At 40.9% G+C, this 23,563-nt stretch overlaps 2 protein-coding genes across 3 annotated transcripts; both read left to right on the top strand.

Annotated features, from left to right (window-relative positions):
- Positions 1 to 726: 726 nt before the first annotated feature.
- Positions 727 to 6,631, top strand: LOC103362690 (cytochrome P450 3A30-like). Its single transcript, XM_008289123.1, has 13 exons — positions 727 to 839; positions 924 to 1,017; positions 1,670 to 1,722; positions 1,904 to 2,003; positions 2,098 to 2,211; positions 2,644 to 2,732; positions 2,834 to 2,982; positions 3,158 to 3,285; positions 3,997 to 4,069; positions 4,149 to 4,309; positions 4,907 to 5,133; positions 5,835 to 5,991; positions 6,348 to 6,631. Exons 1-13 carry the CDS (start codon positions 769 to 771, stop codon positions 6,423 to 6,425), a joined length of 1,494 nt encoding a protein of 497 aa, XP_008287345.1. The 5' UTR covers positions 727 to 768; the 3' UTR covers positions 6,426 to 6,631.
- Positions 6,632 to 9,778: 3,147 nt separating this feature from the next.
- foxk1 (forkhead box K1) lies at positions 9,779 to 22,594 on the top strand. 2 transcript variants are annotated; one of them, XM_008289122.1, is made up of 10 exons: positions 9,779 to 10,343; positions 13,918 to 14,133; positions 16,962 to 17,160; positions 17,301 to 17,447; positions 17,619 to 17,812; positions 18,065 to 18,237; positions 18,335 to 18,577; positions 19,374 to 19,547; positions 20,429 to 20,681; positions 21,037 to 22,594. In XM_008289122.1, exons 1-9 carry the CDS (start codon positions 9,898 to 9,900, stop codon positions 20,659 to 20,661), a joined length of 2,025 nt encoding a protein of 674 aa, XP_008287344.1. In that variant the 5' UTR covers positions 9,779 to 9,897; the 3' UTR covers positions 20,662 to 20,681; positions 21,037 to 22,594. The 2 variants fall into 2 exon arrangements, with proteins under 2 accessions (XP_008287344.1, XP_008287343.1); XM_008289121.1 differs by having other exon boundaries at positions 20,429 to 22,594.
- The last annotated feature ends 969 nt before the right edge of the window (positions 22,595 to 23,563 follow it).

Genomic DNA, 23,563 nt, shown 5'->3' with positions numbered 1-23,563 from the left:
ATGCTGTTATGTAAGACATGAGTCTTCCGTCTAAGGACTCTGACCTAAAACAATACGCTGGAGGAAAACAAGGAAGCAGTCTCCACCTCCTGCACACCCAAGCACATGTCTGACTGTGTCTTTCTGTGACTTTGAGCACTGATTGGGAGTAAATATGATACAATAAATCTATATGGCCACAATCAGATTAAATCAGATTCTAAAATGTGCTGAATTACTTTGTTGTGTTTCTGTTTTTCCAACTTTCACCAGAAAATGAAGTGTGAAGATTGCTTTTGCATTAAATTTGGCAGAGCAGGTTGTCCACTAATCACAATTTTCGAATATGTGTGTGAATGGGTGAATGGGAAACATAAGTGCAGATTATTTACTTGTTGGATTACTGGAACATTAAAATTACAAATAGCAGTAGACACTAAAAGAGAATTTCCTTTTTTTTGTTTGTTTTATTTATTACAGTAAATAAATAAATGCCACTCAAAGCTGCTTTCATGATACTTGCAAATTATTTTAATTACTTAACCCAAGCAATATAACGATTTTCGCCACAAGGCAGCTGCTTTGCTGAACTAATAAAAGTGACCATTATAAATGCTCCAATTTCTCTGTCAATGATTCACCTGCTGGCAGTCTTTAGTTAAACTCTCACACACTTCGTCTACTCACGTAACAGGTCTGTCCAAACAGGCTTATAAAAGCCACAGGGTGTGATTTGGAGCCTCAGAGAAATTTGAGCTGCCACTGAAAGAAGAGAAAAAACGTGCAGAGATGGACTACTTCTTCTATTTCTCCATTCAAACATGGACCCTACTGGTCGCCTTCGTCACACTCCTCTACGTGTAAGTGTCTAACAATATGTATTCAGGTATTTGAACTATTTATACTGCTCTGCTTTTCCAAATGTTTAATGTTTTATTTTACAGGTATGCCACCTGGACCTATGGGACGTTTAAGAACTTAGGCATTCCTGGTCCCAAACCTGTCCCTCTGTTTGGCACTATGCTGGCATATAAAAAGGTGGGTGACTATATCTTTTCAGACCAACATGCACTTGCAAAAATGGGAGTAAAAATATTGGTGGTAATTAGCTATCACAGTGTGATAGTTATATTAATGTGTCTGCTTTATTTTATGTTAATATTTTAACTTGTGTTTTTTCTGTTGCATTTTGAAAAATCTGAAAGTAAAAGTTCTGGATCAATATTTTCATTTTGTGAGCTTTTATTGCATCACAACGGGATTGCCGCTGAATTTCTATTTACCAGAGTTAGAAAACGGTGCAGTCATATGTGGATTTGACAGTGTAAGCTGCGTACAGTATATCATAGGAGCAGGATAATCAGATTCATATTGTTGATGTGCGGAGGGAAATATCACAATGGAGGTTCTCATTCTGCCGTCACAGAGGGTCTGACGTGACAGTGAATTCTAAAAATGGTTATTGTTTCAAATGCTTTTTTTTTTCCATATATGAGATTTAATGTTTAGAATCCAAAAAGATCAGCTGTAGATTAAAGTCACTTTGATGACTGAATTGAGAAAAACTCCCTCTTCAGGATTTAACACCCAGATTGTTACTGATTTACGTGCAGTATTTAAGTGTATTTTTTATTTCACAAATGTCTCTATGATGTTGGACTGTGAATTTTACTTGTGTTCTTGTACCTAGGGAATCACCACCTTCGATCTGGACTGCTTTCATAAGTATGGAAAAACATGGGGGTAAGTCTATATGCTCTTACATGCATATACGATTTTATTTGTTCATTTATTTATTTGAGATTATCGTTCTACAGAAAGATACATGTCTACATAACAGTCATACAGACTTGCACGTGAAAGCATGAAAATGTCTTTATTTATTTGTTTTATTTGTCGTTTGTTCCATTGTCATAATATTCAGAATTTTCGACGGCCGTCAGCCCGTGCTGTGTACCACAGATCCCAGCATGATAAAAGCTGTTCTGATAAAGGAGTGTTACTCTCTTTTCACCAACCGCAGAGTACGCAGCCACACTACATGATTACTCTCATTATGATGGTTGGTTTTTGATTGACCTTTGGGCCCTCACCAGCGGCTGTTTTCTAACGTTACAGAATTTCCGTCTGAATGGACCTCTGTATGATGCCGTGTCTATTGCAGAGGACGATCAGTGGAGAAGGCTCCGCGGTATCCTCTCTCCATCTTTCACCTCAGGGAGACTGAAAGAGGTACATAACTTTACTGCCCTGGACCTCCTCTGGCTTTTGCTACTTACCGAACAGAACATTTTAAAGCTCGCTCTGAGCTGTGATTTAACTTCAGGGGAAACTAGATTCAGTGTAAAGCAGTTGTTCCAAGTTTGTTTGGCTTGTGACCACTGAAAATGAAGCGATATCCACTTTTTGGCCTCAAGGTGTCACTGTTTAACTGTCACCAGAGAGCATTTTGTCTGTCCTTCATCTTTTTATTCTAAGGAGATTTAGAGGACCAAACAGGTGAAAGTGTATCACAAGAGAAAATGTCAATCTCAAATCTAGTCTTGAGTCCAAGGTTGGGGGAGATTGGGAGCTACTGATCTTAAAAAAGTACAAACAGGACCAGCTGCACCCAGTATTGTCATTTCTTGTATTTCCTGTTATTTCTGTCTCTTTGTGCCTCAGATGTTCGACATAATGAAGCGTCATACTGCTAGCCTGATCGGCAGCATGAAGAAGAAGATAGACAAGGATGAGCCAGTAGACCTGAAGGAGTAAGAACACTTTGTACTCGTCAACAAAAAGCACAAGGTCAACCCTTTTAAGCCTGTATAAGGAAAAAGGTTATTTTGGATGTGATTGTGTACTCTTGCAGGTCCTTTGGATCCTTCAGCATGGATGTAGTTACCAGCACATCCTTCAGTGTAGACATTGACTCACTCAACAACCCCTCAGACCCGTTCGTCACCAACATTAAAAAGATGCTGAAGTTTGACTTGTTTAACCCTCTCCTCATCCTCGTTGGTATTTATTTACTTTTTCTAAAACACAGCAATTTAATATTTAAGATTTTGTCTTTCACCTGTCGTGTCATAAAAAGTGTTGGTGCCAGGTTACTTAGTGTGAACCTTTACAATAAATGCATTTGCTGTCTTTCCTGTGTCTTTAATAAATGTGTTACTGTCTGCTTTAATTTCAGGCTTCTTTCCCTTCTTGGGTCCCGTTTTTGAAAAAATGGAGCTTTCCTTTTTCCCCAAATCTGTGACAGACTTCTTCTATGCCTCACTGCAGAAGATCAAATTAAACCGTCTTACCAGCAAGCAAGCGGTAAGGCTGAGTCTCTGTACGCACACTGTAAAAACAATCTGTAGTTGTACAGAATATTCTATATGATTGAAATACAGAAAAATTTTACTAAAGTTACAAAAAATAACCTGTGAATTTAGAGGAGTAATGCCAATTAAGCTAAAAACACAAAACTGTAGACAACTATCAAGATTCCATTTTTCCATTTTTGAAAATACTATTAAAATACACTAGCAAATTAATTGTCATTGTTCAAATGATTCTTCATGTAATACTGTAAATAGTGTTCCTAAATATTTCTAAACTTAGACTTAATTAATCACAATTAAAAGTGCTGTAATTTCTGTAATTTATTATTACGGTTTACAATAAGCTCTTCGTAATAAAATTTTGAATGGATGTATTTTTTTGTTCATTTTCAGTCACTCAAAATACAATTTTTATTATATATCTATAAATAATTTATCATTATATATATTNTAGGTTAGATATTATTATGTTGTAGGTATTTTCATTGTTTCTACACATATTATCCTTAATTAAACATTTAAAAGCCAGAAATTAAAAAATAAAATAAACATGACGTCTTGCAAAATGAAGGATAGGAAACTTTTGTTGTTGTTTTGTTTTTTTTTTGTTTGTTTTTAAAGAGTGTACAGTGTACATTTATTGGTACGGTAGATTCAGAAATTTTATCAAGCGTGTTCTTATAAGATATGTGTCTACTTTCAGAGTCGAGTGGACTTCCTCCAGTTGATGATCGACGCTCAGAAAAACAATGGCCCCAGTGGAGATCAGGATAAAAGTAATGCACACATATGCAGCCACATGCCTACAGACACATGGAAACTTTTCCAACCTATATATCTTTGCTATTTCCCCAGGTTTGAACGATCATGAGATCCTCTCCCAAGCAATGATCTTTCTCTTTGCTGGCTATGAAACAACCAGCAGCACTCTCTCTTTCCTGGCTTACAACCTGGCAACAAACCCTCACATCATGAAAAAGCTGCAGGAGGAGATTGACACCACCTTACCTAACAAGGTATATTTTAATTGAGAAGAAGGGAACATTTGAGGTAGCAAAGGAGTTTCAAGAACGGAAATGTTTTGGACCATTTGTAGGGCAGTGGAGCTCCACAATAAGCTGACCAACACATAGACTGGATATAGTTTCACCTTTAGACACCTCTACCCTGTGAGTTTTGGGCTGTGTGAGACTCACCAAGTGTTCATCACCTCATTTAACAAGCCTTAAACTGTCAAGCGTTATCGTACAAAGGGTGACATGCAGTAAACTTATACAACCACAAGAGAGCGAAAAGGTGTGTTTTCCTTACGGTCAAGCTACGTGTGAATCACATGGCTTAGTGTAATGTGAAAGAGGAAGTGCATTTTAGTTAATGAATTAAAAACTATTGATTAGTGGAGTTCACATCAAAATGGTGTTATAAGATTAAAATGTGTGTTTGTTCATTTATACGTCAGACTTTGTAGTCTTTGCAAATGTGGTTGTTGTGTATTCTAACTTTTATAGTGTATGTCAGTAAAATCATTTCTTTTCTCTCAGTACCACGATCGTCTATTAGTGTACGTGCTGCGGCCTTAAGTTCAACAGTCATGTATGTGTGTGTCTGTGTAGGCTCCTGCTCAGTACCAGACCCTGATGCAGATGGAGTATCTAGACTGCGTTGTCAACGAATCTCTTCGTATGTACCCCATTGCTCCACGTGTGGAGCGTGTGGCCAAGGCGACTGTGGAGATCGGTGGCATTGTGATTCCAAAAGGGACGGTTTTCATGGTTCCCACCTGGGCCCTGCACCGGGACCCTGATGTGTGGCCCGAACCCGAGGAATTCAAACCAGAGAGGTAAAGAAGTTTCTACAGTCGTCCTCAGATGTATTCATACCCTTCTATTAAAGAAGGAAAAAACAGCTGTCACTGAAATAAGTTGAAATTGACAAAAGTAACAATAAATAAAAATGTACTGAACTTCATGACAGTGCTTTTGAATTGTGGTTCAACAGAAATATATAAAAAAAAAACAACAACAACAAAAAAAAACCAAAACACACAAGCAAACAAGCATGATGGGACCCGTAGACTATTATTTTGTTGAAAAACCCTTTGAGCCAATCACTGCAATCAAGTGCTTTGTGTAACTCTCAATCAGACTTCTGCTCCTGTTGACAGGTATTTTGGTCCACTGCTTATCAGCAAAATGCTCTAATTTGTCTGGGACAGTTTTTTTTTTTTTTTAATTATTCTTTTCAACCACAATTCAAAAGCAACATCTTATTTCACTAAATTACAATTTAACAAATCTTTTATTTATTATTACTTTTTTCAGTTTCTCGTTATTTGAGTGACTATTGGGATTCTGCCTTTTCTTTAATGGAAGGATATGAATGCATTTGAGAATGACTGTATGTTACCAAAACTGCCAGTAGATATTAAAAAATAAATCCACAGAAAGGACCTGAGCTCTACAGGTCATGACTCCACTTCTGTCATTAATATATATGTATAAATATATACGTGTGTGTGTGTGTGTGTGTGTGTGCTCCCAGATTCAGGAACAAGGAGTCAATTGATCCATGCACGCACCTGCCATTTGGATTAGGGCCAAGGAACTGCATTGGGATGCGGTTTGCTCTGGTGATGATTAAACTTGCTATGGTGGAGATCCTCCAGAAGTACACCTTCACTGTGTGTAAAGAAACCGAGGTGAGAGCGCAATCTTCAAGCCGCCTATTGTTGCTTTTCTTTACGGCGTTTGAGGAGGCCGGTTCAAAGTTTATTCATGGCTAGTTCAACTGTGCTATCGATGATTACATAACGTCATGAGACTCACATCTGTTGGGCCAAAGATCAGCGCCCACTCGCTGACACAGCACCTTGCCCGGGAACACAAGTTCCTTTTACATTTAATATCAAAAATGCAAAGAAAAATAAATCAAACTCAGTAAGCTGTTGGTTATTTGTGTAAGGTTTCTGGCTTCCAGTTGTTTGCAGATTTGAAATATGGTGTGATTTTGTGTATTGCTGACTTTGTTCTCGCCTCTTTTCTCTCTTCCCATCAGATTCCCTTGGAGATGGACACCTTGGGTCTCGTAGCACCAAAACGACCCATCAAATTAAAGCTGACACCACGTTCTTAACCTTCCAGCTAAAAACACAACAAGATGAAAGATTCTCATTTAAACTGCGATGTATACAGACCTATCATGTAAAAAAATTTAAAGATTTCCATACTACAGCATAGTTGTGTGTAATTCTGTATCACTTGGTCCTCATCTGAAGGACAAATGGGATTATAATGTTGTAAAACCTCAATTTCAATTAAAAAAACCCCATTTAGATTCTTCTCCTGTGTGCTGTCTCTCTTATATTTGCATTAAAAGATTAAAGTCCAGCTGTATACAAGGAGTACAACAGAAATTACTGAGAAAATGTGTTTGTTTGTTATTTAGATGTTTGTTTTCATTATCATTTGTATCCAATTAGTACATCATCTCAACATTGATCATGGGCCTAAGCTAAGGAGGGGATACAAAAATAAAAATGGAAGATTCACAAAAAGAAGAAGAGGTGAATAAACAAAAGTAAAACATATCAAAACCCATGCACACTTGTATGCAGTATTTCTAGAGTTTTAATGACTCTAATTATAAAACATGCATTTATTTTAGGTGGCCCAGATCTTTAGGAATCTGTGACTTAATATTAGACTCATCTTTTGTGATCGTGATACGTGACCAAAGCTTAGATATTCATGAACAACTCCAAAAGCAATGTAAAGGATAAATGAACTCAAGTACTCCTCTGTGCAGTATCACTTAAATGTTCAACATCTTTACAGACAATTTGTTTTGACTGTTCATAAGAAGAAATGCTCTTTTAGCTCATCAAGAGATACAAATTTGAATTTCTTGATTGGTACTAGGGCTGCAAGGTGGTGCAGTTGGTTAGCACTGTTGCCTTGCAGCAAGGAGGTCACCGGTTTGGGGGCACTGGGCTCTTTCTGCGTGGAGTTTGCATGTTCTCCCCGTGCAGCGTGGGTTCTCTCCGGGTTCTCCAGCTTCCTCCCACACAGTCCAAAAACATGTTGAGGTTAATTGGTGATTCTAAATAGTCCGTAGGTGTGAATGTGAGTGTGCTTGGTTGTCTGTCTCTAAGCGTAGCCCTGTGATAGACTGGTGACCTGTCCAGGGTGTCGCCTGCCTTCACCCTAAGTCAGCTGGGATAGACTCCAGCCCCTCGCGACCCTAGTGAGGATTAAGCGGTGTATAGATAATGGATGGATGGATAATTGGTACCAATAGACTTGCTGTGGCTTAGTTGGTAGAGCGGGTTGTCCTCCAGTCGCAAGGTTGGCAGTTCGATCCCCCACCCAGTCAAAGTGTCCTTGGGCAAGACACTGAAACCGAAGTTGCTCCCAATGGCAGGCAGGGCCTTGCATTGCAGCTCTGTCACCATTGGTGTATGAATGTGTGTGTGAATGGGTGAATGAGAAAACATTGTAAAGCGCTTTGGATAAAAGCATTATATTAGTGCAAACAATTTACAGACCATTTGGACTTACATCCCATGTCAGCTTGACACTTATGCTGATAAAGTGACACTCTTGAAGATAAAAAAAATAACCAAATATGATTTAACTCATTTCTCCACTCGTCTCTGGCGACAAAGGATTTACCTTAAGTAGAGATATTTATCACAGGTAGGCTGATTAGATGTTACAGGTGTTTGTGTTTTCTTTGCTTCTCTTTAAATAATGTGGGACTTAAATACGTTTTAAAATGATGAAGTGCATCATTACCAGTTTTATACTCAAACAGCGCACTCGTGTGGATGGTCTCCTTCCACTTTTTGTTCATGTATTGCTCTTGTGCTCCTGCTCCTTTACTGATCCAATGTCCAGGTTTTTCAGCCATCTTGTTCTTTCCATGTTTATAAACAGAGGGTAGAGATAAAAAAAAAAAAAAAAAAAAAAAAAAAAAAAAAGAAGAGAGAGAGAGAGAGAGAGAGAGAGAGAGAGAGAGAGAGAGAGAGAGAACTGAGGTGGGCAAACCAGCTCCGCTGCAGACACCACATGTTCTTGAGGTTGGGATTCATGAAAATGCGACCGTCTACAGGCTGCTGAAATGTGTGACATTGAACTAACCGTGTCTAATAAATGCACCATATTCCTTTGTCACAATTGGTAATCACAATCTGCAGCATAATATGCAACTTGATGTCACTGTAGTTTGTGCTGATGTGTTTTTAGAGGCTGTAATTTCAGTGATGCATCCACTTATTTTGAGATTAGGCTAAACATGTACTTATTTTGAGTTCCCCCCCCCCAGAAAGCCTTGCACTCATTCAAAAGTACTCAGATCCGCAATCCAGGAAAGACGTGAAGGTGCACAAGAGAAATATACAATCGTCTCTGAACAATAGCTGGATGTAAAACCTCAAGACACTACTGATCCAAAACTCCACTTTCCTGATGTGATGATGTGACGACATGAACTGCAGCCTATCGACCGAGAGGGCCAGATGTGGCGTTCAGGGAACAGAGCCTCCATCAATGCAGTGCTGATGGCAGCAGTGTTGTGAACTTTCTTCATTCTGCTGTCAACATCTGCTACTGCCTGACCTCTCAGTGACTTTCTGCAACTGCAACACAGTAAATCGGTGCTCTGTAAATCATTATGCACTCTCAAATTACTAAATTAGAGACGAAAGTAATACTCGTCTATTATTTGTATGTTTTCTCACTTTTTACAATTGAAGAGTTCATTTGCAACAACAGATAATTCCATTTTTGTAGATTTTCAGAAAACTTTTTTTGTTGTTGTCGTTGTTTGCTTGAGATAATATCAGTCAAACTGAAGTTGAGTGGATTTGACTGAGTAGAAATGACATGACAAAAATAGAGATAGCTTAAGTTTGATATTGTCTCAGGTAGACGATGGAAAAGTGGGTTTTGTGAAGGTTTGTGAAGATGGAGTTATCTGTTTTTGCAAATGAACCCTTCAATTGTAATTGCTTTTATTTTCATTCTGTGTGGTTTTAAGTGCTGTATGCGTTTTTGACTTATGTACAGCGCGCTGACTTTTGTTTATGCTTGAAAGATTCTGTATAGATAAAATATTATTAATAAACGCTATTTTAACAAACCTAATAATTAGCTTGCAATCATCTACACTAAATGTAGCCAACACCAATGATAAAATGTTCTGTATGTTGGTCCTCATACTGGAAGCTCTTTGAAAATGTTTCAGATAGAAATCTTTTTTTGATTTCTATAATTTACTTTAACTCCTATGTGATTCTGTGGCAGTGATTAAATATAATTATATTACTTAGATAATAAGTTAAGATGATATACACATTCTAGAGTACATCTGCTGCAGCTGTTCAGCTGCTGTGCGAGTATTCATGTATGGAGAGGTTCCGAGGCAGCCCTGAACGCACCACCAGTCCGGGTCCCGGTGTGCTCCGTTCCCGGTCTTTCACCGACCCGGACTCCATGTTGTTCCGTCAGCCTCGGAGTGAACAAGTGCCCTGGCCGAAAACTCTCACGTTGCAACTCTGTGTGTGCGAGAAGTAAAGTGTGTGAGTGTGTTGACCCTCCGAAAGAAGATGGCAGACTACCGGGACGACACCGGAGCTCGAGCCCTGCTTGCTTTACAGTCGGCGCCCTGCAGCCCCGTGCGCGTCGCGGTGACCTCGCACGCCTATCACCAGCCCTCGCTCGCCCTCTTGGGTCCTCCGATGATGGAAGCCCGCACCGATGCCGGGATCCTTCCCGTGCGTCTCGCTTCTCCTCTATCGCAGGCCCTGGCCAGGCTCGAGGGCCGGGACTTTGAGTTTGTCATGCGCCAGAGGACGGTCACCATAGGCCGGAACTCGTCTCACGGCTCCGTGGACATCAACATGGGCCACTCGAGCTTCATTTCACGGCGACACCTGCAGATCACCTACGACGAGGCGAATGGTTTCTCCCTCCGGTGCCTGGGCAAGAACGGCGTGTTCGTGGATGGGGTGTTCCAGCGCAGAGGGGCGCCGCCGCTGCCGCTGCCCAGAGAGTGAGTGCAGTTAGTCAGTCAGTCAGCTAGCATAGCCGCCGCCGCCGCTGCCGAGGCTCGTCATGGTAACACGTTGCATGGCTGTAATGTGCACTTTATGCACCGACAGACACGGTGACACACACACAGTGACACACAGCGCCGGAGCACATGTCACGGTGCAGTTTGTGTCCATTTTAATTGTGCCCCCCTCAGTGGACAGCTAACGGTTGAATTAAACGGTAAAACCACGTCCTCGCAGCTGTCCGTGAGATGTATTTACTTTAGTGGGACATTTGAATAGTTTTAGTTCAGATTATAGCTCGTAAACACTTTGACACTTAAACTTAAACCAGACGACCTCCACATGCAAACGGGAGACGGATTGTGACGGGGATGCAAAGTTTGTCACAACACCCCTGTCTAAGCGGCTCCGTGTCGTACAGTAACTGTGAACACGGTTTGGGCAGTGAAGCTATATCATCATAATCCAACATGTCTCCGCTTTAATTAACAACGAAACTGAAATTGTTAGCTTTCCGGGAGGCCAATGAGGAACCCTGTCTACAGGTTACCGTCACCCCACTGAAGCAGCCTCGCTAGGCTTAGCTGTTAGCAAACTTAGCTTCATTTTCATTCGGCCTACTGACAAACACTAACGCAAGCTAGTTAGCAAGAATTTTATTTTTTTTTAAATGGTGCCACTTGTTGATGTTTCATACTGAGGCGTGTTGTCATGTCGTTATAAAACTGGTTTGTTAAAGTGGTCGAACAAATTTTTACGCGACTGTCTTGTGGCTGCTGGTCAAAGTCGTGTCTCAACAGTTTACAGGGTGATTATGTTAGCTGCGGTGTTAGCTAGCTGTTAGCCAACGTGTCACCGTCTCGTAAACAATAATGTAAACAAACGCACCCCCGACAGCTCAGCTCACGAGTCTTGTAGGGAAGAGGTATGTTTGCTTTATGTCGAAACGTGAAATAGGCGTTTGTTGTGTTAGGGAAAACCATGTGGCGTGTGAACGTAGTTTTACTTTCACTGGGGTTGCTCCACCGTCACGTCTGTTATGTCTTTACTGGTGTGTTTAATACAGTAGCAGTCTTATAAACTTTAAACAGTGACTTCAAGTATGTGTGTGTGTCAATCACAGGGTGGAGGGGAGGAGGTGTATATATATATATATATATGTGTGTGTGTGTGTGTGTGGTGTCTTTATCCTCTCTGATTGGCTGTCAACACTGTTTAGGGGTGTGTCAGGCATTGAACAGGAAGTGCGGGCTTGGTATGACATCCTCATTGCTAGAGCACATGGAGTAAACACAAGACTTGAAACCAAGGCCATGTCCCCAGCAGCCATGCTCGCATGTTTTGGCCCTGGAGGTTCTCTCAGGATTACAGAGTTAGCTGAGAAACTGTGGCGAGTCATATCTGAAAGGGAACAATTGAGCAATCCTGATTCTCATTTTACAGTTTTAAGCATGCTGCTGGGCTGCACTTAAATGTCAGTGAATCTCTACAGATTCATCTAAGCACAGATATTAAAACAAAACAGTTGCCTGCATAAGCATTCATCCCCTTCAAGTTAAACTTTTTAGTGTATTTACAGCTTTGGGTAATTGTTTTATTCCATTGCTGCAACTAACCGCCATTTTCCAATGCTAATTAATCTGACATTTATTTTCTGAAACATTTTCTCAGAATAATTGAAAAACCCCATCGCAATTTCTCAGTACCCAAGGCGGTGTCTTCAAAATGCTTCTTTTGCCAAAGCAACCAACATTCCAAAGACAACAGATATTCAGTTTGTCTAAAAGTGGGCTAAAAACATCCATTGATTATCTATTAATTATTAAAAAACTGTTCAAGCTCTATTAAATTTCTCTGGTGGGACAATGAATACACTTCAAATCCTGCCTCAGATTCTGAATTGGATTGAGGCCTTCAGTGATTTTAATGTAGAACTGTCTCTGTCTTTGTTGTCATTATCTTGCTACATAGCAAATCTTTTTTCAAGCCGTAGTTCTTTTACAGCCTGCAGCAGATTTTCTTAATGGGTTTTGTAATATGCTGCATTGTTTACCTTTTCATGCCTCACCATGTTGGGCACGGTGTGTTTCACATGTCAGTATGATGGCAAGGAAGCATGCTTTCAATCCAGTCAGACCGCTGAACCGTCCTCCATGTTTTTTTCAGAGGCTCCTATGTTCCCTTTAACAAACACTACTTGAAGTGTCATGTGAGTTCTTTCAACAGTGGCTTTCTCTTTGCTACTCTGGTATTCAGCTGAGGCTGGTGAAGGAAAGAAGTGAAAGCTGTATGCCCAATCTCTTCCATTTCAGCTGTGGAACCCTGGAGCTCATGCGGAGTTGCCACAGGCCTCTTCCTTCCCTCACTGGTGCTGTTCTTGCAAGGACGCTTGGTTGTTGCGGACAGCCTGCTATAGGCAGGGACAGCTGTGAGCGGTGTGTTCATGGATCCAGTGTTGGATTGACAGCTGCAGCCTTTCAGGAAACAAATTACAGTGAATGGATAGAACATTTCTTCTATGTTTTTCTCACTGACTGGCCTCTAGAACAGCCTACAGCACACATGCGATCCTGTGTGAATATTTTCTTTTCTTTAGTTCCTCTACAGAGGGAGGTCTGAGCCTGTCGTTGGATACCGCTCAGCAGCCCAGAAATTAGTAGGGCTTCAGTGTCTTGCTGAAAGACACAATCATTATAGTTGGGTAGATAAGATGGTTGTGCTCACAAAGATTAAAAAGACTACGCTGAAAACACAACCCTGCTGTCTGTATGTGCTGGGAAAAAATGGAAACTATTTACATCAGTCTTTAAGGTTCCATTGTAAAACAAATCCCTCACACAACACATATAATTATTTTCAAGGGGTTTGTTTAGGCTTGAATTAATTTGGGCCTTTGACTGATCCTTGCTTTTATTGCGGCAGTTGTCCAGACTCGCTAAAAGCAGAGGAGAAAGTAGATGGAGACCAGTTGGGTTTGTGTTAAGTTCACACTAGTCAAATTTTTGTCCACCCCTGTATTTACGTGGGAGGTGACATTACTTTCTGATTTAATATTTCTAAATCAAAGGAGACAAATGTGAGCGTTTTGTCTTCTGTGACAGATTTGCTGCCCACCGTGTGTGACTTAAGACATATAACAATATCAAGTTTGGATGTTTATTCTTGTCCATGGAGACAGTAGTTGACAAAATAATCTCTCCACAAGACCCATTTAGCAGCTGCTCTCTCGGTTTCAGTTGTATCACACCATCTTCCTCAGCAAATGGAGTTTGCTCGGTTGTCATGGTACTATAATTGTTCGAATTTTCATTTCCCTGAGCCTTTGAAGATGAGATGTTTTAGAGACGAGTCTATATTTCTGTGACAACAACTGAGCAAACTCCAGTCTCTCAGGAAGATAATCGTGCGATGTGATTAAAAGCTCCAGAACAATTGCTATACAACGATGTGTTTCATTAGAACTTAATGGACAGTCATTGTAGATGAGAAGATGAACTAGTCTGACTTTGTTTGTGTGTTCTCTCCTGTGGTGTCCGCCATCTCTCCCTCTGGCTGTCCTGCTCTCTCTAGGTGTGTGTTTCGTTTTCCCAGCACAGTTATTAAGATCCAGTTTATGTCACTCCTGGAGATTGAGGAGCACAGAGAGAAGGAGCAGCCCTCTCCTCCCCCTCGCCAGCTTCTGCCACACATTTCCCCTCTTAAAATCAGCATTCCCACAGTGCAGCAGCATGAAGAGCACATCAGGGCGTTTGGCTCGCCGCTGCCCTCGCCCACAGGCACCCTCAGGTAACCCGCAGACACACACGACGACACAAACAGCAGCGGGATGAACACACCGTGACTTTTTTTGAGGCACTGCTAAGTTTTTCTGTATCTTTCATGTATCTTTAGATTGTGTGTCTAGTTTTAAGTTTAAGGCAGTTGTATTGTTTTTTACAATAAGATGATTATTTGATCAATTTACTGACAGAATATTATTAGCTATTCTGATTTAATTACCAGTATGCTCATTCCAGCTTCTTTAATTTGAAGATTTTCTGCTTTTCTCTGTTTTGAGTCAACTGAATCTCTTTACATTTGGGCTGTTGGTCAGACTTTATAGGACTATTTAAAATATAGACCAAATGATTGACAAAATAATCCCTGACTAATCTACAATGGAACTTTGTTGCAGCTCTAAGTATAAACTACAATCAAGCAGATTCTAAAAAAACAAGCAAACAAAGAAAACTAAGGTCAAGAAGCTAAAGAATGAAACAATCAATTCTCTTCAGTGTAATAAAATATAAATACAGCACACTTTAACAAGCATGCAGATAATAAATGTGACTAAGAAGCTCACGAGCATTCAACAAATTAGCAGACAGTAATCAAATAAGAAAAAAGAGAAGACAAAAAGGTGACTTTCAAAGGAAATTAAAACTTTGATGATGTAATGTAGAGTTAAATGTCAGCATATTATATTTCACACTTTAGTGAAAGTGTGCCCTTAATTCATTTAAATTGATATCAGTGAAGGGAGAGTAGAAAAAAGAGTGACCCTTTCAAGTAAACAAAAGTGGACATTTATCTAAACCAAACCTGTCTCTGCCTGTTATATGATGATTATACAGTAAGTGCTTAATCACTGTTGGAAAATATATGAGCTTTTTACCCTCTCAGCTTTAATGGGCTCCAGTGGAACAAAAACCTACACGCTGTATGAGCTTATTGCTCTGCTAATATCCTTTTCAGTTGAAGATGAACTTATCAGGTGCTGCAGTATTTTGGTTGAGATGTAAACCTGCAGTCTAATGAGCTGTGATAGCACATGTTTGAAAATCTCTGCTCTATAAATGTATACAACATGTGCGACTGTTTGTTGGTGTTGCTGTGCGCGCCCTCTGGTGGTCCGCGCGTGGCCTCGCATCACACATCCCCACCAATGTCGGCTTGTGTGTGCATGCCTTATATGGGATGGCTGCAGCTTTGAGGCGTGTGATTGGCTGTCGGGCAGATTGTTTTGCCTGTAGGCCGTTTTTCCGTCCATTCGTGGTTTCCTTTTCAGAGCCCCCTACCCCTCCCACTCAGCCATCAGCTCCTGTTCTCCTGCACGTGGACACATAACAGAGTAAAGACGCTTGCTCATACATCTCTGCACCACTTTCACTGTGGCCTTTTTCGGGCAGATGGTTGCGCCACCTTCCTTACCAGTACCCACATACAGTACATACAACGGGAGAGTATTGTGTGAAAGCACGTGCTCCCACTTAAAACACCTACAGTGTCTCTTTGCAGGGCGGTAAGAGTCACTTTTCCTGTTTGGCAACTTAAATGAACTGTTTAGAGTAACATTCTTCTTCCTCTGCCAGCGTGCACACTTGTGTTTGCTGGCTAATGTGCACATGCAGAGGAGATGAAATGGTTGTAAGAGTGTCGGGGAAAGCAAAGACGACCCTTGCTCCCTCATGGAGGCAACTTTAAGCAAAGTTTTAGTTTGTACAGTTACAGATGCAATTCTGTTTTTACGGTGAAGATGTTTCAGAAACACTTTTCTGCTCGTCTTTGTTAATTTTTCAACGCTGGATGTACCGAGCCTTTATCAAAACAGAGCCTGCAGCCTTGTTTCTCCAGCCAAAAACTACAAACATATTCCCTCTCTCCCCGTGTGTGTGCGCGTTACTCTCGCCGTATCCGTGGCTCTCTGTTGCCAGAGGAAAATCAAAGCTTACTGACTCTCCCAGAAAGCCGTGTTTACTTTACTAACAGAAGCAGGTGTGTGCTGTGTAATAAGTTACTGGGTTTTCCCTCTGTTTTGTCTCTCAACAGCAGCTCGATAAAATGTAGTTAATAATTTACATACTTAGAAGTATTTTTGCTCATTGTTGTGTATTTTGTGATCGTTCTGTATTTGGAGCACCACAGCTACACTTCAAACTTGCTTCTTCTATTTGTTATTGAAAATCATCAAAGTGAAAGGCATTTAGTGTAAAATCACCTAGAAATTATAATGAGTCTTTTCTTTTCAAGCCATACGTAGGATTAAACTGATGGAATATAATAGAAATAGAAAAGCTTACTGGCCCTTGGTTTGATGAACCTTCATGCTGTATATTAACTGAAGTCACCAGCCGCTATTATCAGTCACGTGATGTTTATTTGTTTTTACATCATCACAGTATTAGCTTCCCTTTCAGAAACATTCCTGCATGTTACTATAACTATTTCTCTGTTAAAGTTTTTGTCATTAATTGGACAAGAGGACTGTTGTTACACCTTTATAGACAATAGATGACATTTTTAATACACATCTGCCAGACTCGAATCGAGGATATTCTGGACTCCTCGTGTGTTGGTACATGCATTGTGAGGTTGTGTTTGTGCCCCACTGCGCCACTGTATGCCTGTCTCTGGGGCCATAAACTAACATTGTCTTGATGTTCAGCGAAAATTGAGCTGCTTAATGACATTGTGAGTTTGTTTAGTGCCTGTAGCAGCGGGTACCAGCATCACACTGATTGCTCCTTCTTCAAGATTAATTAACCCTCGTGTTTAGGTTGCTTTTACTCTGGCATCTGTTTTGCTTCCAGATGTAGCCTCAAACAATCACTTCAACTCTTTCCTCTCTATTCCAGTGTTCCTAACTCCTGTCCTGCCAGTCCACGTGGGGCAGGGTCATCAGGGTATCGCTATGGACGTAACGTGACCTCCGACCTCCAGTTAGCAGCTGAATATGCTGCCAAGGCTGTTTCTGAGCAGAGACGAAGCATTGCTGAGCAGAGAAGCGGGGGAAGTGAGCAGCGAGGGGAGTCAGCTGGTGGAGACAGCCCCAAGGTAAAGACTCAGTGGTAATGTAGTCCTAGAGGTGAATGCCGCTAAGAAATTGTGAGTCAATCATGAGCTTTAAGACCTCCCAGAAACCTGCACAGTCTTGAGGATGTGTGCTTAAATCTGCCTGTGTCTTGTTCGTCCAGGATGAGTCCAAGCCACCGTATTCCTATGCACAGCTGATAGTCCAGGCCATCTCTTCGGCTCCTGACAAACAGCTGACTCTCAGCGGCATCTACGCCCACATCACCAAACACTACCCCTACTATCGCACTGCAGACAAGGGCTGGCAGGTAGGCTCCTCTTCAACCGAAAGGAAGTGCTGCATAATAGCAGCTCTAAGTAAATTGGAAAGACAGAGTGCGTTTTAATTGTTTTCTGTCATCATTGCCATAAATCTATCAAATGAGTGTTTCTGTTTTCCACTAACAAAATGCTCTGTGATGTGTTTGTCCTTCCTCCAGAACTCAATCAGACACAATCTGTCTCTCAACCGCTACTTTCTGAAAGTGGCCCGCTCTCAGGACGAACCTGGGAAAGGAAGTTTTTGGCGCGTGGATTCTGCCTCCGAGGCCAAGCTGGTGGAGCAAGCCTTCAGGAAACGACGGCAAAGAGGGGTTGCTTGCTTTAGGACGCCGTTTGGACCTCTGTCTTCAAGGTAGGCTCTTCAGTTGGTCGCCTGTGACCTTCAGCTGCACAAACACGCACACAGTGACTCAGTTAACCCTTTTCCCTTCTCTCTGCTTCTACTCCTGGCTATCATTTGATTGGACAGAACAAAGTAAGTCTGACGATGTTGAGGTTGCGTGAATCAGCAGAGGGTACTGGCAATGAGGAGCTCCACTCCTTTCTGCTGGTTAGTTATTAGATTTCTCATCTTTCCTTTGTATTTATTTTTTTTGTTATTCAGGAGTGCCCCTGCATCCCCAACCCACCAGGGACTTCTTTCTCCTCCATCCAGCGGGCTGCAGACCCCTGAATGTCTGAGCAGGGAAGGCTCTCCTATCCCCCACGACCACCATGAACAGCTGGCTAGCAAACTTGCATCTGTACCTGAGTATAGGTATTCTCAGAGCGCCCCAGGTGAGCGTGCATGCACGTGAGTTTAGAAGACACCGACTTCAAGAGCTTCATGTCTGCTGTCAAACAGGTGTAAACGTTTGGGTCTTTTTCTGCACAGGCTCTCCTGTTAGTGCTCAGCCGGTCATCATGGCTGCTCCCCCTCACCCAACAATTCTGCCCTCAGGCCCGGGGAAAGCCCTCGCTTTAGTTCCAGGTGGCGGTGGCCAAGTCCAGCCCATTCATGTGCTCCAAACCCCCCCTCAGTCCTCTGTCACCATGGTGCGGGTGGTTACCAGCGCCCCTCCAAATGGATACAGCGCCCCCACTGTCGGAGGAGTAGAGGGCAACAGTGATCTCAGAGGTATAGCCATGGGAACTTATTTTAGAACTGCTTTTTCAGTGTGATGCAATCCATTGTAACGTGATACGTAGATAAGTTTGTCTGCTTACCCACAGTTTGAATTGTTTGTAGCTGCATTTGCTGCAGTATTGTGAAGATTAATGAAAACTTCATCTCCCACATGTTGTTGTCCGGTGTGTGTTTTGCGTCGTGACATTTGTTTTTACTAGTCATGTCTGCTAGTCATGTTTTTATGTCCAATTTTATGGCATGAATCAGTAAGTTGAGGCAATATGGTATCTTGTTGAATGTAGTTTGAGTTATATTATGGGCTGTATGTACTCATGATTTAGGTTGTCGCTGCTTAAATAGCTCATGGATTCATTTCTGACACAAACCTAAATTATGAACATGCACAAAGATCTGAGTTAAGGCCATGGTGATGGACAGGTTTACTGCTCTCCCAGATGATAGACGGCTTTGTTTGCGGTGAGATCTAAGTCCATTTGATGTTTCACTGGTCATTATGTGATTATATACGAGCTACACTTTCAGGAGAGATTTATTTCTGTTGAAGTTCTTTTGGATAAATGATTGTATGACGAGCTGTAGTCAGAGGACAAAGCTGTGTATATATAATTCTAATTATATCTTTAAGAAATTGTGTTCACAGCTGATAAGATGTTTTGTCACTGCATCACTATGTGAGCTCATGCAGCACAATAAATAGCTAATCCAACCAGAGCTTCAGATTACTAATCCGTATCATTGAATTTTGGCAACGAGATCATGGATGTTTTTTTACGGTTCTACTCAGACGCCCAGCTGAACAGAGAGCGAGTGATCCAGACTGTGGACAGTGTGGTCCAGGGTGGGGAAGGGCGTAACCTGACGCCAGGTTTACATCAACTTCCTGTTCGCCCCGTCACCCAGAATGGCAAACACACCACTAGTGCTGTTGCCACAGCGACCAGCCTTGCTAATGCATCTGGTAAGTTTATTTTTTTCAGCAATAACTGCCGTGTACACTGACCTGACAGGATGAAGGAGATAATATTCAGCCCCATCTTTACAAACAAACGCAATCCAAGTGTACATTGTATGTAGCGTACAGCTTCACTGTTAGTGGTTCTTTTGATGTGTACAGTGCAACAGATGGTGTGAAAATTTGCACCATTATTTCCATTTGTAGCCCTCTGACTCTCAAGCTGTTTCAGGGCATTTTTTTTCTGCTCTTGTGACATTTTTCCTCACTGTGGGCTGATTTACTGTGTATAAAGTCCTGCACCTCTGTGGAAATGGCTCAAAACTCAAACATGTCCTCTGTGCAGTATGATATAGTTATAATGGCAAAAAGAGAAAAAGAAATGATTTTTAAAAATTATTAATCATCCAAAAATGTAAAAAAAAAAATAAATAAATGCCTGTAATCATTATGTACAGCATATTTAGAAGTTCCCATGTGTGTTGTCAGTACTTTAGGAATAAAAATGTTAACTCCAGATGCTTTAGATATTTCACTACTTCTGTTCTTAGTTTGTTTACATCCTTGTCTGTTATCTGTTCTGTGCATGCACAGCCTGCACTTCAGCCAAAAAGTCCCTGAAGTTTTGTCACGTGACTGTTGGTCACAGATGAGTCACAAATAGCTTCAGATTTTGCGTTGAGGGTCATAGAATTTTTTGCTTTTTGCAGAATCTTTTTAGAGCAAAAGGTTTGTTTTTGAAACTTTTTGTTATTTTTCTATATGGAATAACAGAGACGTTTTAAACCTGCCCTCCCACTCGCTCATCTGTCTAAAGAACTGGTTCTTAGAGATTATAATCCAGTCCTTGATGCTAATTTCTAATTTTCTCCGTGTTTCCCTGCCAGGCCTGAGTAGTCCTCTCCAGATCTTGGCTGCCCAGGCCTCCAGCTCCCCTCCAGTGCTGGTGAGCAGACAGCCCAGTGCAGAAACTTTAGCTGGACAAGCAGGTGAGCCCCAGGCCAAGCGGCCAAAGATGGAGGACGAGGGCGGGACGGAATCTGCTCAGCATCAAGTCGCACCTGCCCAGCAGCCGGTCATTGTTGCCATGACGTCACAAACCCACGACCCTAGGCAGTAAAACCCAGGGCCTCTTACCAGGTACCCAACGGACAGCCTCTTTCTATCATCCCCTTAATGTTTCGCCTTTTATACTCATTTGATATGACTGTAGCCAACATGGCCAAAAAGTGTGCAGGCAGTCTCTCAGAAGGGAATTAAATCATCAGGAACATACATTTTGGTCAAAAGTAGATGAAAACTTTCTGAATTTAAAAGGCAAGTAAATCTCGAGGAGTTTTTCGGCTGGAGTGTCTTTATTGTAATCCACCATTCACTGACAACACAGGAAAGTAAGGACATTAAGCTTATTAAAACCGTTTCTGCACTACTTTTACTATGTGAATGTTGGATGATATCTCAGATACAACCTTTCCTCTCTTTACCTTACTCTCAGGCCAAAGAACTCACCTCTCCTGCACTTCTGATTAGAGTCACTGCCTGATTTCAAACCAGGGAACGTGTGTGGAGAGATTTGAAAAGCTTACATTCACAGAAGAAGCTGTGATAATTATGTTGTGCAGTGTCACACACTCGTGGACAGAAAGGTAGAGAAGACCTAGCTGCATAAACCCTGACCAGGTAGATGAGGACCTGGGAGACTGTTAAGAATATGATTGTACTCTTCATGAAGCTATCTTTGGAGAATAAAGTGAGACAGAAGAAATCAAACAGGTTGTCTCAGAAAAAGAAAGGACTGATGTTTAATATTAAGGCCAAGACCAGAATGTGAGACGTCTCTTCTTCTTGCCTTCTCTGTAATTACGAAAAGAAAAGGCTTCTGAAGAGCAGATGCAAGGAAATCCAGGAATGGCAAACCTGCAGTTTTTTTTTTTTTTTTTGCTTCACTTCAGCTCTGTTTGGTTTATCAGTGTGAAGCTCCTCATATTCAGGACGATCTGGGCGATCGGACAGCAGAGTTGGGGCAGAGAAGCGCAACAAAAAAAGAGGCAACTATTTGGAGTTGATTGAAGTGGAGCTAACCTAATGTAGACAAACTGATTGTTGTTTTAATTTTTGTTCTTGTTTCAGTAGTGGTAAAAGGAGAAATGGAACAGCCTGTGCGTACAGTTTTGTTTGTCTTAGCACAGAAAAGCATTATTGTAATAATCCTTAAAGCCTTAAATATTTCTACATGTTTTTTTTTTTGTTTTTGTCATTTTATTTTAACCTTTAGACAGCTTTACCATTTTAGATTAACATAGCGCTTTAACAGTACACAATCGGCAACACTACAATGGTGACAGTTATGTTGCATCAGTAGACTTGTATCAGTTTTATCAGGGGAAGGGCGGGACCAACACATGACCATACGATTTCATCTGCTCTCATCGTTTTCTTTCATTCTGTAAGGTACTTTTCACATCCTCCCTATTCTTAGCTCAGCACTCTTTTGCTTTTCACGTTTCCCCCCCCCCCAATATGCATTTACCATTTTTCCCCACCCCCCTTTTTTCTCCCAGTCTACCTCTCCCCCTCTCTCCGTCTTTGCAGTCTCCACAGAGGCATCAAGCTGTTGGCAATTCCTGTCACAGACTCTGCCTTAATTAGATATTCTTTAGCACTTTCTCCCCCGCTCGATTCTCTCACTCTGCCTTTAGCTTTTCTGAATGTCCTCACACAGGCCTCGTTTTTTTTAGCTGGCAATCGGGCACAAGATTTTCAGTGATTGTTGTTGCACATTATTAGAAAAAAAGAAAAAACAAAAGAAAGAAAAGAAACAAAAAAGATGCGTAATGATTGTATGCTGCTCTATCTGCTAAATGACAAAGCTATTTAGAAGGTATTTTTTCTTATTTTGGAATAAAAGAAAAAATATTTTGCTATATGTAAAAACAGCTGTCATCAATACGTAAACATTCTGGAAATAGAGAAGTATATGTATTTTTAAATGTTCCTGTTTTTGTGATTTGTTAAAATGTGTAGCACAAATTAAAATTCCTCATTGACTTAAATATCTCTTGGTCTTCTCTCGTGGTAAAAGGAGTCAGCCGTGTTGGGTAAGATTCCAGCCTCAGCGATCACTGTTACATGTTGTGAAAGTCTAATTAGAAAAATACAAGTATCCAACAATCTTTATTCTTAAGTTCCATCATTCTTCATCAACAGTATAAATAATGACCAGAGAAGAATAGACATGCATGAGATCATACAAATGTTGAAATGCACAAACAGAATCAGAAGTCGAGAGTCAAACAAAGTTGATCTTTTTTTTTTTTTTCCTTTTTACCATTTTGTGAATAAAGAAACATAGCCGGGAAATGCCAACAAGTGTCAAGTGCTAAAAGAATTAGTCACTTAATCAATTCAATTACAGTCATCTCAAGTAAAATTGGCAAATATTTGCTGGTTCCAGCTTCACTGATCGAAAAATGTGTTCTTTTTATCATCTTAAATGTAATGTCTTTGGGAAACTGTGTGGACATCTTTCTCAACGAATGCGTGATTGATTGGAACTGGTAGATTAATCAACAATGACAGTGTTTACTGACTGTTAAAGAAGCGACCTGTTAAGCCTGAACCTCTTTCACAGGGTCGGTGTGTAGCTGTGTAGATATTTGGTTTTAATTGCACAGGTTTTTGGAGCTCGGTGTCTATTTCAGCACCTGGAGGTGAATGTCATTTTGTTATTTTGTGCTCAGAGCATTGAAAATTTAAGTAAAAACATCACCAGTCTACTTTCCTCTGGAAACAAATGTCACGTCACAATGAAAACAGTGAGGTCTATGTTGTATTCAGAGCAACTGGGATGCTGCGTCTGACTGCTGTGGCAGTTTTTTAAATTCTTTTTTTCAATACTGTGAACACAAAAAAACAGTATTTGGTTGGAGGCAGAAATCTCGTACTAATATCTGAAAATGTGCATGACTAGAAAACTTTTTACATTTTTTTTTTTAAAATTTGGGTGAACCAACCGTTTATGC

This window comes from Stegastes partitus, unplaced genomic scaffold (genome assembly GCF_000690725.1).
Source record: "Stegastes partitus isolate 25-593 unplaced genomic scaffold, Stegastes_partitus-1.0.2 Scaffold594, whole genome shotgun sequence".
NCBI lineage: Eukaryota > Metazoa > Chordata > Actinopteri > Pomacentridae > Stegastes > Stegastes partitus.
This window is presented reverse-complemented; position numbering and strand designations above follow the sequence as displayed.

Coding starts and splice junctions, on each gene's coding strand:
- foxk1 (XM_008289122.1), top strand. CDS start 9,898: ATGGCAGACTACCGGGACGACACCGGAGCTCGAGCCCTGCTTGCTTTA. Junction 17,813..18,064: donor TTTGGACCTCTGTCTTCAAG/GTAGGCTCTTCA, acceptor TTTGTTATTCAG/GAGTGCCCCTGCATCCCCAA. Junction 19,548..20,428: donor CAGCCTTGCTAATGCATCTG/GTAAGTTTATTT, acceptor TTTCCCTGCCAG/GCCTGAGTAGTCCTCTCCAG.
- LOC103362690 (XM_008289123.1), top strand. CDS start 769: ATGGACTACTTCTTCTATTTCTCCATTCAAACATGGACCCTACTGGTC. Junction 2,212..2,643: donor CCTCAGGGAGACTGAAAGAG/GTACATAACTTT, acceptor TTTGTGCCTCAG/ATGTTCGACATAATGAAGCG. Junction 3,286..3,996: donor GTCTTACCAGCAAGCAAGCG/GTAAGGCTGAGT, acceptor GTCTACTTTCAG/AGTCGAGTGGACTTCCTCCA.